We start from the raw sequence: 19,653 nt of genomic DNA on the forward strand, positions 1-19,653 counted from the left end.
CTGGTCCCTGCAGCCAAGCAGCGATGGGAGGTGGGGTGTGTGTGACGAGAATCTGCCCTGAAACCACCCCCGCCTCTCCGCCTTGCCAAGTGGAAGAGGTGATGGGGGTGGTAGCTATCCTCCCAGCCACGTGGAGAAGGAGAAGGAGGTCACCCCCAAAAGGAAGGTAACTAGGAGGTCAGCGGAGAGGAAAGTCCTCAGCAATATTTTTAGACCTGGAGAACCAGCTCTAAATTTTGTTCCTTATAAATCCATTCTTTACTTGGACAATCCTCCCCTTCCAACTCACTGCTTTTGTTCCAGGAATACTTAATACATTAAAAAAAAAAAAGATATACTACCTCCCCTGCATATTTCTAGTAATTATCTTCCAAGACCCAGGAATCTTTCCCCAACATTTCCAAGAATATCATTCCTGAAAAGAGATATTTTATTTTAAATTATTTTCTGCACTGGTCAATGCCTTTTACAAATAACACCTTTAACACAGCCTACATATCCTCATTTACATATTCAGTCATCACAACAGTTCATTCCAGCTCTAAATGAAGCCAATTTCATCCTGAACTTTGGTGTAAGAGAATCTATAACGAATCTCTTTGCTTGAGTTCATTTGAATTGAGACTCTCCTATTTGCAACCAATAAAACACTAATGAATGAAACAGCTGAGGCTTGTGTTTCTTTCTTTTAAGGGCCAGTTGTTGGCTTGTTGGGTGCAATCATCCAGAGAGAAGAATGGAGAGAGAGAGAAGCCCATACTTCTCCTGCCCTGATTTCTCTAGCAAACTCAGGGGAGGCCACTGAAACTCCTATTAAAACAAAATGACTCAAAAAGTCTAAATATGCACACATATACACAGGAAGTTTAAAAGAGCAGGATGGTAATATCAACCACTATTAGACAAGGTAAAATTTAAAGCAAGGGATTAAATTGGTTAAAGACAATCATTTTATATTTGATAAAGGATTCAGAATCAGATTTTAACCAACATTTATTGAGTGCCTACTATATGCCTGGCACTGTGCTTGGTATTTTACATATATTATTTAATTGGCAAAGACATAACAATGCTGTATGTATTATATGCACCAAATTACACAGTTGCTGAATACATAAAGTACAGATTATAAAAACAGATTGACAAACGTAATTATACTAACAGATTTTCACATGACCTTATTGGTTTTTGACATATAGGGTCGGCCAAAATTAAACAGCACATGATTCTGAGCAACGTAATTGATAAGACTGAGTTAATTAACTGACATGTAAAGTTTTGAATTCTACAGACAGAAAATATATATTGATCTTAACTGTCCATGAAACATATACAAACACTGGATATGTTCTAGGCCATGATAAAAGCTTTTTAAAAGGTTTGAGGGGCTTCTCTGGTGGCGCAGTGGGGCTTCCCTGGTGGCGCAGTGGTTGAGAATCTGCCTGCCAATGCAGGGGACACGGGTTCGAGCCCTGGTCTGGGAGGATCCCACATGCCGCGGAGCAACTAGGCCCGTGAGCCACAATTACTGAGCCTGCGCGTCTGGAGCCTGTGCTCCGCAACAAGAGAGGCCGCGACAGTGAGAGGCCCGCGCACCGCGATGAAGAGTGGCCCCCACTTGCCGCAACTAGAGGAAGCCCTTGCACAGAAACGAAGACCCAAAACAGCCATAAATAAATAAATAAATAAATAAATAAATAAATAAATAAATAAAAATAAATAAACCCAAAAGTTAAAAAAAAAAAAAGGTTTGAAAGCAGATATATTATAGGCCACATTCTCTGTTCACGGTGCAGTAAATCAAGAAAACCAAACTCTTTTTTTTTTTTTTTTTTTAGGAACTTTTTTACAGTTTATTACTTGAGGCTCTATGCTGACAGGATATTTATGATTATGCATGCAAAATTTTGTTATTACATATCTTTCATACCCATTTTTCTAGTAATGTATTCTGAATTATTCAAGTTTTTGCTTAATATTTTATTGCAATAGCATCTATATGTTCCTCTTATATTGTGACTTTTTATCATGATAAATTTGAAATGCTTAAGCATAGCTTAAATTGGCTCTTATCTCTTTCTCTTATGTCAAGTTTCACTGCAAAAAGAGCATTATAAATCTACTTTCTAGTAGATTTTTTTTCTCTTAAATCGAGTATGAGTATCAATCATATTTCTCATTATTGTGTGAACCATTTTTTATGCTTGATAAATAATATAAATGCAGAAATCCAAGAGGTTCAATACATCCTAAACAAGATAAAAAGACAAAATCATACTTAGGCATGTACAACTACCAAATACCAAAGATACAAATGTAAGATATAAGAAAATTCTAATACCAGTCAGAGGAAAAGAGACACCAAATCCAGAAGAATAAACATAAGAATAAATGCTAACTAAGAAAACCAAACTCTTTTTAAATAAACCCAATCACTGAGTTTCAAAGCACTCTTTAGAAACACTGCAATATAATACTTAACAACATAAACAAAACCTGAATTATCAGACTTTAAGATGTGGCCAAGGCTATAACCAGAAGTACATTTATACTATTAAGAACACTATTATAGTAAATAACTTTGTAAAAAGAATATAAACGAACTAAGTACTCAACTTAAAAATTGAGACAAGAAATAGAAACAATAAAAAATAAACCCAATACATGTTAAAGGAAAACAAATGATAAACTAGAGAAATAATGGACATAAATCCTAATGATGGTTCTTCAGAAAATTAATAATAAACTAGATAAAACTTTGACAAATCTAATAACCACAAACAGAAGTTGAAAGGCAGAAAGGGGACAGAACAAAATAAAGAGAAGATTTTGTTTAATTATAAAATACTATGCACAAATAAGCTAATCATCTGGGGGGGGAAAAGCTCGGTGGAATGAAGCATAGCCTAGGGGATAAAAGAACACTGTAAATCATAAAAATAATGGAGTAAAAAGTATTCATAAGCTGATAACATGAGAAGAAATGGAGAAAGCCATCCAAGAACTCACTGAAACTTCCCCTCCATAGCTCTAGGACCTGATTACTTTGCTGGTGAATTCTTTCAAAATGTCAAGGAATTGATACTTCTCAAGCTACAGAAAGTATTCGAAAGCACAGCAAAAGGTTAAACTTTACTCAAGTCCTTCTATGATGCAAGCTTAGCCACGATACCAAAACTTAACAAAGATAGCACCAGTCTTACATAAGAAGATAGAGGCAAGAATCCTACAGAAAATATGAAGAAATAGAATTCAATATCTGAAAAGACTGCTGTACCACCATCCTAAGAATGCAAAGATGATCTGTAATTAAGAAATCTACCAGATTTCATCACTCCTAAGTTGCACGTGTTCACCTTCTCTGAAGTCAGGATGCATCTTCCACTTGGTGGCATCTTACATTTAAGCAGCATTTTTTTTCTTTCTCAGGGGTATGCAAAATAATGCGTGTTTTACAATCGATGATGTCTTAAGGTCAGTGAAATACAGTAATTCAAAACATCACACAAAAAGGTTAAATACAAAAGAAATATCATCTCAATTGATGTTTAAAGGGCATTTGATAATATTCAAGACCTATTCCTGATTTTTAATCAGGGCTCTTCCTTAACATGACACAAGGCATCTATTTCTAAACAATAGCCACTTTTACAGTTAAATGTGAAACATCATAGGCATCCCTGTTAAAACCAGGAACAAAAAAAGCACACACACTACCAAGACTATGGTCATTTGTTGCGGAACTTTTGACCACTCCACAAAGCCCTGAAACACACACACACAAAAAAAAAAAAAGAAAGAAAAAGTATAAATATCAGAGGAGGAGCCACCATTGTCACGCACAAGAAAATGGGATTACAGGATTGGGAATGAGACAGTGTATCAGCTGTAAAGCTGTTTGAATTAAAAACTACAAACTATAGCACAGGGAACTATCCTCAATATCTCGTAATAACCTATAATGGAAAAGAATCTGAAAAAGAATATTTATGTATATGTATAACTAATCACTTTGCTGTACACTTGAAACTAATACAACATTGTAAATTAACTATACCTCAATAAAAACAAATAAAAAAGTATACAACAAAGTGACCAGATATAAATATACAAAAGTAAGTACTATACCTATGTCCTAGCAGAGGAAATATCAGAATGATGATACATGTGGTGAAAATTTCAAAATGATATATAAATTCTCACAGTTTCAAATACCACCTGTACGCTAATGACCTTCACATGTACGTGTGTGTGTTTTTCTTGACCCAACCCCTCTCTTAAATTCCTGACATAAATCTCACTGTATACCTGCCATCTCCGCTTGAATATCTCATGGGCACCTTAAACTTTACATGTCCCAAATATCCTAATATCCCTCCCCACTGGCCCCCAAAAAGCTCCTCTTGCAGTTTTCCCCCAGTCTACCTCTCAGGTCCCTCCAGGCATCCAACTGTGGCACCCTTAACTCCTGTCTCTCAATGCCCACATCCAACCCATCAGCCAATGCTGTTGGCTTCACCTTCCAAATACATCCAGACGCTGACCACTTCCATCCACTCCCCCCAGTACCATCACACCGGTCAAAGTCACCATCACTCTTGTTTCTTTCTTTGTTTTTTTTTTTTGTTTTTTAAAAAATATTTATTTATTTATTTATGGCTGTGTTGGGTCTTCGTTTCTGTGCGAGGGCTTTCTCTAGTTGTGGCAAGCGGGGGCCACTCTTCATCGCGGTGCGCAGGCCTCTCACTATCGTGGCCTCTCTTGTTGCGGAGCACAGGCTCCAGATGCGCAGGCTCAGTAATTGTGGCTCACGGGCCTAGTTGCTCCGTGGCATGTGGGATCCTCCCAGACCAGGGCTCGAACCCGTGTCCCCTGCATTGGCAGGCGGATTCTCAACCACTGCGCCACCAGGGAAGCCCCTCTTTCTTTGTTTTAATTCAATTTCTGAGTTTATTTTATGGAAAACTGTACCACTATCTTACACCATACCACCATATTAACTCAACATGGACTAAAGACTTGAATGTAAAACTTAAAATCACAAAACTCATGGAAGAAACATAAGGCAACGGTTCCTTCATACTGGTCTTGGCAATGATTTTTTTTTTTTGTATGACAACAGAAGCACAAGCAACAAAAACAAAAATAAACAAGTGGGACTACATCAAACAAAAATGCTTCTGCACAGCAAAGGAAACTATCAACAAAAGGGCAAACTATTGAATGGGAGAAAATATTTGTAAATCATACATCTGACAAAAGGTTAATATTCAAAACATATGAAGAACTCATGCAACTCAATACCAAAAAAACCCAACTCCAAACAATTGGGTTAAAAACTGGGCACTCTTGTTTCTTATCCTGACACTCCCCTCACCCCCAATTTCTTCTGTATGCATCAGCCAGAGCGATCCCTCCAAAGCTAAAGTCACTCTGCCCCAGCCGCTCTCACCTCCAAGCCTTTGCAGTTATGCTTTCTCCTGCCTGGATATCTCCACCACATCCTCCAGCTCCACATTTTCCACCACATCTTTAGAAACCCCCTCCCACACCACTCTGTATAGAACAGCATCCCCCAATACCTCCCCACGGTAGACCACCCATCTCCCCTCCCCAGCTCTCTTTCTTCCGTGTCCAGAGAGGGCAGAGATTTTAGTTTGCTCGTGGCTGTATCTCCAGTGCCTGACCCAGAGTCCAAGTTTATAAGTATTTCTCAAATGAATGAATGAATGGAAAGTCAGGGAGTTCCCTGGTGGTCCAGTGGTTAGGACTCTGTGCTTCCACTGCAGGGGGCACGGGTTTGATCCCTGGACTAAGATCCCGCATGCTCCGTGGCACGGCCAAGAAAAAAAAAAAGACATAACAAAGAAGGATGGGAAGACAAAATGTTTAAAACGGTGACAATTCTGCAAAATAACGATGAGTTAAATGCAATTGCTATTAAAATATCTGGGAAGTTTTGGGAATGGGCATGAATGAGTTATCTGGAAAGGTAGGCAGTGGTGAACATTAAAAAAATTCTGTAAAAGGAGAGGAATGAAGGGGATACTACTATGAGATGTTAAAGCATGTTATAAACCATTAATGGGATTCACATCTCTAATCTTCGGGAAAGGACCAATTCCTCCCTCTAGCTTGCTCTCCCCCATCAGATGCCACCTCATTTCAAACCTTCCTTTTACAACCTGGAGAGAATAACCCACATCAGCAGTTCCCAAACCTGGCAGAGCATCAGAAACCTCTTGGGGGAGTTTTTCACATATTTTGGGCTCCACCCTGGGAATTTCTGATTCAGTGGATCTACATTCAGAGATCTTATGAAGTCCCTAATAATCCACCCTACAGAAAATGAAGCCAACTGGATAAACATTCATTCTCCTGTGGCAACAAAAACAAGGATAACCTAACAATTCACCTGTTGAGGAAATGGGCATGACACAACTGCAGCATAGAATATTTGGCAGCTGTAAAACGTAATTTTTAAAAAGGATGGAAAGTGATCCAGACGATATTGTTGTGAAAACACCAAATGGCAGAATAATAATCTTGCTATAATTTTCTTTTTCGGGGGTTAAGAAATATATGTCATTTACCGTAGGACTCTATTTATATGAAGGCAAAACGAATCTATGCAACCAGAAATCAGAACTGGGATGAGGGAGTGAGTCAGACTGGAAAGGAAGATGAAGGCATTTTCTAGGATGATGGCAGGTTGGTTACACAAGCATATATGTGTGTCGACACTTACTGATATGTGCATTTTATTGGAAATACTTATGCCTCAATTTTTTTTTTTTTTTTTTTTTTTTTTTTGGCTGTGCTGCGCGGCATGCGGGATCCTATTTCCCCGACCAGGGATCTAACCCGTGCCTCCTGCAGTGGAAGCACAGAGTCTTATACACTGGACCACCAAGGAAGTCCCAGGTATGCCTCCATTTTTAAAAAGCAGAGTATAAATTCAGGAAAATGTAAAAAAAAAAAGTTTTAAAAGAGAAGAAAATGTAGGGAATATGACTCATCTGAAATCCAAAAATTTTACACATACACACACGCACACGACACCACATGTAATGGGCCCGTCAGTGCCTCATTTAGTTCCTCTTTGTTTCTCCTCCAGCTGCTGTGAGTGTTGGCTGCTAACTTGATGGTTTATGGTTTATATTTATGGTTGCCCCCTTTCTCCTGAGAAATGCCCTCTGCTAAGAGGAGCCACCTCTCTAGAGAGTTACCTAGAAGGTTACACTCACCCCAGACAGCTGTCCACAACCAGCGATGGGAGATAAAAGCCTCCCCACTGGCTCAGAGAAGGACTGGTACTATTTACACTCCAGAGCTCCCTGTGGGATCAGACTGAAGCTGGACCTCCGTTAAACCCATATAATATTTGCCTCACTCCCTCTGCTCCTTCCCAGCCTCCCTCACCCCTTACGGGTTCCACCCGAGAACACACTTCCTCAATAAATCCCTTGCACAAGAATCCTAGTTCAGTCTCAACTTCCAGGAAAAAAATGCCTGCAAGGAAACAGGACAACCTTCTAAAAACATTCTGTTGAAGTATAATATGCAAAGAGAAAATTGCATGTATCCTACAAGCATGATGAATCTCCGGAAGGTGAATCGTGTAACTGGCACCCAGAAGAAGAAGCAGATCATTATCAGCACCCCAAAATGTCCCCCTCTCATGCTCCCTTCCTCCCTCATTTACCCCACCTCGAAGGGAACCAGTATCTGGATTTCTAATGTTGTAGATGAGTTTTGCTTTTATAGCAACTTTTACCATGTCTATTTCTTTCCTTACCTCATACTCTTAGAAGGTTTGCATTTGTGACACATGCTTGTATTTTATGGTATGGGAGTGATGGGACTATTTTTTCCTCCCTGCTTTCCTACGTCCGGGGCCATAGAGTGGGAATTTCTGCCTCTTAGAAATGTCAGGGGACTTCCCTGGCGGTCCAGTGGTTAGGACTTTACCTTCCAATGCAGGGGGTGCGGGTTCTATCCCTGGTCGGGGACCTGGGATACCACATGGTTTGCGGCCAGGAAGTCAAGGCATAGAACAGAGGCAGTATTGTAACAAATTCAATAGAGACTTTAAAAATGATCCACATCAAAAAAAAAAAATCTTAAAAAAAAGAAAAGAAATATCAGGGGGCTTCCCTGGGTGGTGCAGCGGTTGGGAATCTGTCTGCCAATGCAGGGAACATGGGTTCGAGCCCCGGTCCGGGAAGATCCCACATGCCGTGGAGCAACTAAGTCCATGCACCACAACTACTGAGCCCGTGCGCCACAACTACTGAGCCTGCTCTCTAGAGCCCACATGCCACAACTACAGAAGCCCGCGTGCCTAGAGCCCGTGCTCCACAACAAGAGAAGCCACCACAATGAGAAGTCCGCGCACCACGAAGAAGAGTAGCCCCCGCTCGCCGCAACTAGAGAAAGCCCACGCACAGCAACGAAGACCCAATGCAGCCAAAAATAAAATAAGTAAAATAAATTTTAAAAAAAGAGAAATGTCAGGAAAGTAACTCCTTTCCTCCCCTCCATTCCTTCACTCACTCCTCCCCGCCTGAGGGGTGGAGGGACATAACTGAGTAGTGGGATGGGGAGAAGCCCTCACCCCTTATCCCCAGTCCTCTCTTGGGGGAGGATAAAGTCCCCAGACAGACAGGATACTTCAGTGGTTAAGAAAGGCACTGGATTCAAATCCCACCCCCACCACTTACAAGCTGAGTGCTCTGGGGAAAGTTTACTTGACCTCTCTGTGCCTTAGTTTCCCCGTCTGTAAAATACAATCGTAACGGATCCCACTCAAGAACTATTAAGAGAATCAAATAAATTGAGTTAGCCCCATGGTGAGGGCTGTGGAGCCTGCCTCTTATTGATATTACAGGTCTCTCATCCCATATGGCCTGATCTTCTCTTTTTTTTTTTTTTGGAAGGGGGCTACCTACAGGAAGGAGGCTGAGTCCATGCAGAAAGCTCAGCTGGGTTAGGACCCACCGCCCACCCCTGCCGGGCCCCAGCCTGTGCTCCATCAATGCTGGTTGAATGAGCCATGATGGAGTGAATGAGTGATGAATGAATGATGTCACAGAGGTCTCTGGCACCTCCCCCACCCTAGCTTCATCTTAAAGGGAGGGAAACCATACTAACTCTTCACAGGGCTCATGAATTAATAATGAGAGCTAGTGAGTGTCGAGTTAATAACAAGAACCACCCAAGACATGGAAGCAACCTAAATGTCCATCGACAGAGAAATAGATAAAGAAGATGTGGTACGTATACACAATGGAATATTACTCAGCCATAAAAAAGAATGAAATAATGCCATTTGCAGCAACATGGATGGACCTGGAGATGATCATACTAAGTGAAGTAAGTCAGACAGAGAAAGACAAATATCATATCATATTGCTTATATGTGGAATCTGAAAAAATGATGCAAATAAACTTATTTGCAAAACAGAAATAGAGTCACAGATGTAGAAAACAAACTTATGGTTACCAAAGGGGAAAGGGGAGAGGAGGGATAAATTAGGAGTTGGGGATTAACATACACACTATACCGTATACAAAATAGATAACTAATAAAGACCTACTGTCTAGCACAGGGAACTCAATATTCTGTAATAACCTATATGGGAAAATAATCTAAAAAAGAATGAAAATATGTACATGTATAACTGATTCACTCTGCTGTACACCTGAAACTAACACAACATTGTAAATCAACTCTACTCCAATAAAAAAATTTTTTTAAAAAGGCAAAATAAAATAACAAGAACCACTTAGAATCATGTCAGTCCCATAATACGTGCGACATCAGTGCGTGTCTTACCTGGATCACTTCCAACCAGCTGGAGGTTCCTGATTGGTTCTTACACCTCTGCCTCTCCCTCTGCCTCAACCAATCTCCCTTCCTTCCACAGAGGCCAACAGAGTGATTTCTGTAGATCCCCAAATCCCCAGAGGCTCCCCACTGCCTACAAGATACACCCGGGGACTTCCCTGGCGGTCCAGTGGTTAAGACTCTGCTCTTCCACTGCAGGGGGTGAGGGTTCCATCCCTGGTTGGGGAACTAAGATCCCACATGCTGCGCGGCCAAATAAATAAATAAATAAAAATAAAAACACTTCTTTAAAATTAAAAAAAAAAAAAGATACACCCAACCTCCTTGGCGTGGAACTCAGCAGCGAGAGGGTCCTGTGAAACATAAGCTGGAAACTTCTCTGCCCTACAGTAGCCACCCAACTCAGAGTGAAAGCCAACATTTTAGCATGGTTGACAATACCCTACGTCATACACCCCCATCACCACCATGACCTCATATCTTACTATTCCCTCCCACTCTTCTCCAGCCAACCAACAGCCCCCAGCCCCGCTGTTCCTCATGCATGCCAGGCGCACTCCTACCTCAGGGCCTTTGCACTTGTTGTACCCTCTCTGCCCAGAACCTCTTCCCACCAGATATATCTGCCAGTCTCACTCCCCACCTCCTTCAGGTCTGTACTCCAATAGCTCCCTCTCAGGGGGACTCCCTTGACAACTTCTTAAAACAGCAACATTTACCCTCACCTCGTACACCCATAACTCTGCTTAATTTTTCTCCATAGCACTTATTACCATCCAGCATGAAGTATAGGTTAGCTACTCATTTTGCCAATTGTCTGTCTACCTCGGTGACTGTGAGCCCATGAAAATAGGAGCCATCGCTCTCCCATTCACTGCTGCACCCTCATTGCCTTGGACACTGCCTGGCACATAGTAGGTGCACAACAAATAGTTGTGGACTGAATGAATGATCTCATCCCAGTCCCTGCTATGCCCCTAACTCCAGTGTTCCCCAAATGTGCCTTGTTACATCATGCCTCCGTCTTTGCACATGCTGTTTCCTCCCCTGCTCTGCCTGGGAGATTACTCATCCCTAAAATCCCAGGTGTGGTGTCTCTTGGGTATTCAAGAATAAACCTCCTGGCCCACAGAGTTACTTTCTTCTTCCATTGAGCCATCTCACATGCAGCCAGCACTTATTTCTACACTATCATGGTTGGTTGTTCAGCTTGCCTCCCCCTACCTTGTGTCAATAAACCTTTTCCTGGCTTGAGCCAGTCCAAGTTGGATTTCTGATATACGATTGGCAGATGGGACCCTCATGTGTTGCCAAGAGTGGTTATGTGGTTTTTTCCTAATGTATAAGATAAATATGTAAATAAAAGAACCACTGTTATTATTTCACATGTTGATGTCTTATGCTCCCCACAGAAAACACTAGGTATTTCAGTGAAAGTAATGTGCTTGATAACTCTTTTTGGTTTTATTCGCAGTACTTGGATTAAAACCCAGTAGGTAGTTAGTGGATGGATGGATGGTTGGTTGGATGGATGGATGGATGGATGGATGAGTAGGCATATGGGTGGAGGAATAGTAGCCACATCCTTCCAACAGCCAACAGGTAGTAGATAGATGAATGCGTGGGTAGATAGATGAGTGGATAGATGGATGGATGAGTGGGTGGGTTGAATGGATGGAGTGGTTGGATACGGATGAATGGCAGCTGATTGGGTATATAGATAACTGGATATATGGATGGATGGAATGGGTATGTGGATGAGTAGGCAAATGAAAGCCTGGTGGGTGAATCAGAGGACAGATGAATGGATGGTGGACGTTCAATGGGTAGATGGATGAATGGATAGGTAGAAGGGTGAGTAGTTGGGAGGGTCGATGGATGGATGAATAAGTCAATAGACAGATGACCTCACATGGATGGATGGATGGATGGATGGATGGGTATATGGGTGAGTAGACAGATGAATGCTTGGGTGAACAAATGAGAGGACAGATGAATGAATGGTTAATTTATGAAGGATTTATGAGTGAAGGGTTGGAGGGTACACATGGGTGGAGTTACCCCCACCACCTGAGACCCTCCACTCCATGTCTGACTACCATGGAATATGTCCTGTTTCCCATGGGAGGCCTCTTGGGGCTCACATCCCCAAACAGACTTTTGTGGGGCAGGGAAATCCCAAGCTGAGTAAGGGAGTGTGACAACCCACTGACATCTGCAGAGTGGGGCATCATCAAAAGAGGAAGGAATCGCCAGCTTACCTGGGAGTCCTCTGACTCATCGTCTTCCTCCACCGAGCTCCACTTCTGGGGATGCCCAGTCTCGGGAGAAGGTAGGTCTGGGTGAGGGGGGGAATGGAGGAGAAAGGAGTCATGAGTGAGTGACCAGGCCAGCTGGATGGGTTCTGCTTTCTTCCCGCCTGCCATCCCTCTTCTGATGATATCCTAACACACACACACACACACACACACACACACACACACACACACACACTGCCCATGTGGTTCAGGTGGGGGTGGAGAGAAGGAGAGACCTGAATTCTGATCCCATTTCTGTCACTAACTACCTGGGAGACTTAAAGCGAGTCACCTGATGTGATTCACCACCTGAGCCTCTATTCCCTCGCCTGTCAAATGGGTACAATAGTTCCTTCTCTACAGGCCTCTGGCAAAAACTGAGTGAGAAAGCAGAAGAAAAAGCCACAGAGTTAAACCAGGAGGAACAAGGCTTCCCCAGCTTCCAGCCTCCGGTGAAGAAATCTCCCCATATTCGAACCTCAACATCCTTCTCACTCCTCAACTGGATAGAACTGGGGGTTGGACCAGAGATGGCCATTTTCCACTCTTTCTGCACCCAGATCCTGCCGGGAGCCCCAAACCTCCTCCTCACTGCCAGAACTGACATTTCTATTTCCCACAACTTCTGTCCCAGATCTGCTCATCTCCCGTGGAAGGAAGGACCCTTTCCTAGTAGAAGGTCCAGCCCCCATTCTCCTGTGGGGGTGCCTTTCAGGTGTCCCCATCTCAGCAAATGGCACCACTCTTTGCCAGATGTTTGGGCCAAAATCCCAGGGGTCACCCTTGATATCTCTTTGTTCCTCCCCTGTCCATTCCTGGACAGTTGCAGGAATCTCCCAGCTGGCCTCCCAGCTTCTACTCTTGACCTCCTAATCCTACGGTTCATTCTCATACGCAGCTGGACGCAGAGTTTCTCAACCTGGCCACTGCTGGTATTTCAGGCTGTGAAATCCTTGTGGTGGGGGGGGGGAGGGTCTGTCCTGTGCACTGTAGGACACTAAGCAGCGTTGCTGGCCTCCACCCACTAGATGGCAGCAGCATTTCCCCAGTTCTGATAATTCAAGATCTCTTATATTGCCTGGGGAGGAGAGGGGGGTGTAACATTGCCCCCAGTTGAGAACTACTGATTTAGAAGAATCTTTTGAAATACAAATGAGATCCTGTCTTCTCCTCTTCAAAACCTTCCAGTGGTCTCCCAATACTCAAGTAACATGCAAACTCCTTGCCAAGGTCGACAAGATGCCCCATCACTGGTCCCAGCTGATCTCTATCATTTTTCCCTCCCATCTCCCTGCTCTGTTCCCCGTGGTCTCCTTGAACACAGCAAACTTGCTGCCAATGTGGGGTCCTTGCACATGCAGCTCTGGCTGCCCTTGAAGCTGTTCCCCCATCCTTGGAACAACTGATCCTTCTCATGCTTCTCACACCTTCCCCAATCACACTGTCACACCCCACCAATCATCCTGTTTTACTGTCTCCATAGGTCTCGTCAGACATGACCTTTCTCTTTATTTTGTAACTTCTTTCTTTAGTCCCTGTTTTCTCCTCTAGAATTGGAGCTTGGGACTTCCCTGGTGGTCCAGTGGTTAAGAATCCGCCTTCCAATGCAGGGGATGCAGGTTCGATCCCCGGTCCGGGAACTAAGATCCCACATGCTGCAGGGCAACTAAGCCCACATGCCGCAACTACTGAGCCCCCGTGCCACAACTAGAGAGAAGCCCGCATGCCATAGGAGAGCCTGCAAGCCACAATGAAAGATCGCGCATGATGCAACTAGGACTGAATGCAGCCGGAAATAAATAAATAAATATTAAAAGAAGAAAAAGAATTGGAGCTCTACAAAGGCCATCTTGTTCACTGCAAGACCCTAATGCCTGGCACATAGTAGGTGCTTGTGATAGATTTTTGCCCCCAGTGGCCTCCAGCTTGTTCACTGTTCCCTGCGTCCACACCCTTGGGCTGCCCTCCCCACTCTGCCCCACTGATTCTGAGCTTGACCATATGGCTTATTTTGACCAATGGCCCGTGAGCAGCTGGGTTGCCAGTAGAGGCTAAAAAAAGTGCTTGTGACCTGGGGTTTTCCCTCGCTTGCTGGTCCCAAGAATTCCGCAACCATCCCCGTGAGAATAAGCCTGGGCTAGCCTGCTGGAGACACATGGCTTTAAGTCAGCACCATCAAACCAGCTAGACACACCAGTAAGGCTATCTTAGATGAACCAGCTGCCCTTCAGCTCACTGCAGCTGCATTGCGGGAGCCGACACAGGCAAGGGCAACAGAACTGTTCCCTGCGGCCACATACATTGCCAAACCACAGAATCGTTAGCAGCTAAATGACTGTTACTTTAAGCCACTCAGTTTGGGGCTGACTTGTTACATAGCAAAAGCTGACTGACACAAGGCTCCATAAAACTGTGTTGAAAGGAGCAAAGGAATGAAGTCGTGTCTTTCCCTAGGCTCTGCCACAACCTCCCCACCCCCCAACACAGGACCTCTGCCCCTCACCTTTCTTGTCACTGTTACAGCCGGAGGCCCCAACCTCCACAGCCACCCAGTCCTTGGTGAGGGCAGCATGCTTCTCCCAGGCCCTGCTCTCCCAAGACAGCAGCCCCTGCATCTTCTCAGGCCTGAGACTCTGCATCTCTCCAGGAGGCTCAACTTTAAAGGCAGGCTTCTCCTCTTCTCCCCAGTCCAGGGTTCTGTTGGGTTTCCCAGGGAACAGGATTCAGAACCTGAGGAGAGACATACATTTAGTCACTCAACAAATACAGAGTGCCAGCCCTGTGCCAGGCATGATGCCTAGATGCCAGAGATACAGCAGTGAGGGAAGCAAAGCTCCTTTCCCTCTTGGGGCTTACATTCTAGTGGGGGGAGAGAGACAGACAGCATGCCAAATGATAAGTGCTCTAGAGACAAAGCAAGAAAGGGAATAATGAGTCTTGAGGTGAGGGTCAGAGAGTGGTAAAGTAAAGGCAAACGTGCGTGCCTGCGTGCATGCACACACACACACGCACACACACACACACACACATACACACATTCCACAACCCAAAGCATAGAGCTAGAAGTTTTTAGGAAAAGAGAATTACCCCCATAATCCCTGTAGCTGCAGAGAGAAGGACCCTAATCTTCCCTCCAGCCCCCTATAGCATGACTTTCTCCTCTGCTGTCATTAAGAAGAAGAAGGAGGAGGAGAAGGATTTGCCAAATAAGGGTTAAAAAATCCAATATAAAATTAAATATTCTTTAGGGCTTCCCTGGTGGCGCAGTGGTTAAGAATCCGCCTGTCAATGCAGGGGATACGAGTTCGAGCCCTTGTCCGGGAAGATCCCACGTGCCATAGAGAAACTAAGCCCGTGCGCCACAACTACTGAGCCTGCGCTCTAGAGCCCGCGAGCCACAACTACTGAGCCCGCGTGCCACAACTACCGAAGCCAGTGCGCCTAAAGCCCGTGCTCTGCATCAAGAGAAGCCACCGCAATGAGAAGCCCGCGCACCGCAACGAAGAGTAGTCCCCACTCGCCGCAACCAGAGAAAGCCTGCGTGCAGTAATGAAGACACAACGCAGCCAAAAATAAATAAATAAATTAATTTATTTTTAAAAAATTAAATTAAATTAAATATTCTTTAATATTCTCATTCTATATCTTGGCAACTTGAAATTCAGGAGGCTGTTTGCAGGAAGCTATCTTCCTGAACTAAAATAACTTGACGTATAACCATTTACCTTGAGACTCTAAAGCTGGTTTCATTTCCTGTTCTAGGACATTGTATGTATTACCCATGTTGCATGATATAACCCACTGACTGTCCTCGTGAATAGTATTTTTTTTTTAAGGAGTACGTTCTCCTGGTGTGAATGAAAAAGCTTTTGTAAGTGTGGTCTTCCTTGCTTAGGTTTATGCAAACAGAAAGTGTTTTATCAGATTTTAAAACCACAGAGTACATACTCTAGATTCAAAGGGAAGTTAGAGACTCAACAATCAAATGTATGTGGGGACCATGTTTGGAGTCAGATTCAAGGAAACCTGCTGTGAAGAAAAAAATTATTTTTTAGACACTCAAGGAAATTTGATTATGGACTGGGTGTTCGATAATATCAAGGATTTCTCAAGGGTTTTGTTGAATGTGGAAGTGGCCTTATGACTAGGTAAGAAAATGTCCGTCATTATTTCTTAGAGATGTTTTTGTAGTATGCAGGGGTGTATTGACGGGATGGCTGAGATTTGCTTTAAAATTCTTCTGTAAAGAGATAAAGAGACAAAGGGGGATCAGAGCAAACATGCAAATGATGATTGTTGAGCCCAAGAATGGAGAGACAGTGGCAGGCAGTGCTGTCCTTGTACCCATGAGTAGATATGAAGCTTTTTCATAGTAGAACTTAACATATAATTTACAAATATGCAGAATATCTTCTTTTCTTCTACCTCGCCAATCATCACGTAGGTCTTCCTTACAGAGAGGGCAGGCTCACAGGCCCCTGAAACCCAAATTCAAACACGTTCCCCAGACACCTCTGTCCTCTCCCCCCAGCACTCCCTGTCCCCTGGGACTCCGGCTCCACCATCTTCCCCATCAGTCTCTGCAGGCTTCACTGGCAACTCGACCCCTTCCTCACCCTCACATCCAATTGATCAATCCCTGAGTCCACCTGCTCTGTCCCTTCTCTGTCCCCTGTGGTCCACTCCACACCTGACCCCCCACCCCGATCCTGTCCCCTAACCCCAATCCCCAGTCTATCCCCCCAGCTTCACCCTGCACAAGACTTTTGCTGGTCAAGACGCTTTCAAGGCATCCCATGCAGGGCAGAGGCCAGCTTCCTTTCTTGGTCTCTAACCCTCCACCACCACAGTCCCTGCACTCGCCCATTATCAGGTCAGCCCAGGAGGCAGGTTTAACACACCCAGGACTACAGAACACTGAATCCCAGGGAGAGAATTCCCCCTCTTCAGCACCCTTTTAAATTTCTTTTTTAAAAAGTTGAGTAGGGACTTCCCTGGTGGTCCAATGGTTAAGACTTTGCCTTCCAATGCAGGGGTTGTGGGTTTGATCCCTGGTCGGGGAGCTAAGATCCCACATGCCTTGGGGCCAAAAACTCAACACATAAAACAGAAGCAATATTGTAATAAATTCAATAAAGATTTTAAAAGTGGGCCACGTCAAAAAATCTTAAAAAAAAAAAAATGAGTAGGGAATTCCCTGGCGGCCCAGTGGTTAAGACGCTGCACTTCCACTTCAGGGCACACGGGTTCAATCCTTGGTCAGTGAACTAACATCCCACATGCCGCACGGCCAAAAAAAAAAAAGAGTAAAATACACATAACAAGAAATTTTACCATCTTAACCATTTTAAAGTGTACATTCACATTGTTGTGCACTCATCACCACCATCCATCTCTAGAACTCTGTGTATCACACTCTGTCCCCATTAAACGCAGAATCCCCCTCTCCCCCTCCCCCTCCCCCAACCCCTGGCCACCACCATACTTATGGGATCTTAGTTCCCCAACCAGGGATTGTACCCAGGCCCTCGGCAGGGAGAGTGCGGAGCTCTAACCACCGGACTAACAGGGAACTCCCCAGACTACTTTCTGACTCTCTGAATTTGCCTACTGTAGGCACGTTGTATAACTAGAATCACACAGTATTTTTGTGACCGATTTATTTCACTTAGCAGAGGGTCCTCAAGGACATTATTGCTAGAAAAGAAGGGAGGTAATTTAAAGGAAAAAGAGGGGTAAATCCTAGTTGGGGTGCTAGAATGAGAGGGTAATCTCGAAGGTGGGGAAAGAAGGGCTGGTGTTAATAAGATGCTAATTGCAGCCATCACAGCAGAGTGGTTAAAGAGCAAGGTGTGGGTGCGAGTGCATGGCGTGAATTTCCGCTCTGCCACGCATTAGCTGTGTGACTTTGACAGGTCACTTTAACCTCTCTGAGCTTCAGTGTGCTCAGCTGCAAAATGAGGGTGCTGGGAATTCCCTGGTGGTCCAGTGGTTAGGACTCTGTGCTTTCACTGCAGGGGGCACAGGTTCGATCCCTGGTCGGGGAACTGAGATTCCACAAGCTCAGCGGCGAGGCCAAAAATGATAAATAAATAAATAAATAAATAAGTAAAAACATAAAATAAAAGGAGGGTGGGACTTCCCTGGTGGCGCAGTGGTTAAGAATCCGCCTGTCAAATGCAGTGGACACTGGTTCGAGCCCTGGGCCGGGAAGATCCCACATGCCGTGGAGCAACTAAGCCCGTGCACCACAACTACTGAGCCCGTGTGCCACAACTACTGAAGTCTGCGCACCTACAGCCCGTGCTCTGCAACAAGAGAAGCCACTGCAATGAGAAGCCCGCGCATGGCAACAAAGACCCAACGCAGCCAAAATTAAATAAATAAATACATAAATTTATTAAAAAATAAAATAAAATAAAATAAAACGAGGGTGGTGATGATAACAGCAACTTCCTCCTACAGTCATTGTGAGCTTTCATACACAGTGAGTACCTAATGAATGAAGGAACAAAAAGGTTTTTTCCTCTTCCTGGCTCATCCTTGCCCTTCTGTGTGGGCTTCTAGACATCCTGCCCGTACTCCAAAGCTGAGCTGACACATCACCACCCCGGGAGACCCCGTGAATATTTGCCACCCATAAAGTGCTCGAATGGAAATGACTTTTTTCAAACCATTTCTCAGCTGGAACTTTGTGCCAGGCCTGTGCTAAGCATTGAGAATCTGAAGATCAGTTGAGCAAGGTCACAATCTCCAGGAGGAGAAAGACAACTGAGCAGAGAGGATTAAACAGAGCAGCCAGGATTGCTTTGAAGGTAAAAAGTAAGTAACGCATATACACTGCTTAATAGCTATTACCTGCTATTATTATTGTTTATTCACCTTTACAATGCAATGACCACCGCCTCTCCTGAAGGTTACATCAAAATTTTAAACTTTTTTTTGGCTGTGTTGGGTCTTCATTGCTGAGCACGGGCTTTCTCTAGTTGTGGCGAGCGGGGGCTCCTCTTCGTTGCGGTGTGCAGGCTTCTCATTGTCATGGCTTCTCTTGTTGCGGAGCACGGGCTCTAGGCACGTGGGCTCAGTAGTTGTGGCTTGCGGGCTCTAGAGCGCAGGCTCAGTAGTTGTGGCACACGGGCTTAGCTGCTCCACGGCATGTGGGATCTTCCCGGACCAAGGCTCAAACCCGTGTCCTCTGCATTGGCAGGCGGATTCTTAACCACTGTGCCACCAGGGAAGCCCCCAAATTTTAAACTTTTGACAAAGCCATAGATGGGGGGGAAATAGTCTCCCTTTAGAGTCTTATTTCATTTCCTAGGGAGATGGAGGAAATGTACATGTTTGTTGGCCAGATTTATCTTCCCTTCTGTGAAGTGCCCATTTGTACCCTCCCTGCATTATTCTATTTGTTTCTTTTTTTAGCTTTTACTTATTGATTTACAGGAATTCTTTATTCTGGATATTGACCCTTTGCCTGTTACTCTGTGGCAGATATTTTCTCCTGGC

At 44.1% G+C, this 19,653-nt stretch overlaps 2 protein-coding genes across 2 annotated transcripts in view; both read right to left on the minus strand.

Annotated features, from left to right (window-relative positions):
* Window positions 1-3,654: 3,654 nt before the first annotated feature.
* Window positions 3,655-14,818, minus strand: SMIM17 (small integral membrane protein 17). Its single transcript, XM_028164848.2, has 3 exons — window positions 14,651-14,818; window positions 12,112-12,188; window positions 3,655-3,765 (listed from the first exon to the last, which is right to left on the minus strand). The coding sequence occupies exons 1-3, from the start codon at window positions 14,784-14,786 to the stop codon at window positions 3,655-3,657; spliced, it is 324 nt and encodes a 107-aa protein (XP_028020649.2). The 5' UTR covers window positions 14,787-14,818.
* ZNF470 (zinc finger protein 470) overlaps window positions 14,812-19,653 on the minus strand; it is a 69,818-nt gene continuing 64,976 nt past the window's right edge. The window contains exon 6 of the transcript XR_009006071.1: window positions 14,812-14,877. The gene's annotated coding sequence lies outside the window, so the exon portion shown is untranslated. The remainder of the gene's footprint in view (window positions 14,878-19,653) is intronic.

Source organism: Balaenoptera acutorostrata, chromosome 19 (assembly GCF_949987535.1).
Source record: "Balaenoptera acutorostrata chromosome 19, mBalAcu1.1, whole genome shotgun sequence".
NCBI lineage: Eukaryota > Metazoa > Chordata > Mammalia > Artiodactyla > Balaenopteridae > Balaenoptera > Balaenoptera acutorostrata.

Excerpts from the sequence above, each read along its gene's own strand:
- SMIM17 (XM_028164848.2), bottom strand. The coding sequence starts at position 14,786 with ATGCAGAGTCTCAGGCCTGAGAAGATGCAGGGGCTGCTGTCTTGGGAG. Across the intron at positions 12,189-14,650 it reads CTGTAACAGTGACAAGAAAG|ACCTACCTTCTCCCGAGACT; the intron begins GTGAGGGGCAGA and ends CCCCTCACCCAG. Across the intron at positions 3,766-12,111 it reads ATGAGTCAGAGGACTCCCAG|GGCTTTGTGGAGTGGTCAAA; the intron begins GTAAGCTGGCGA and ends TGTGTGTTTCAG.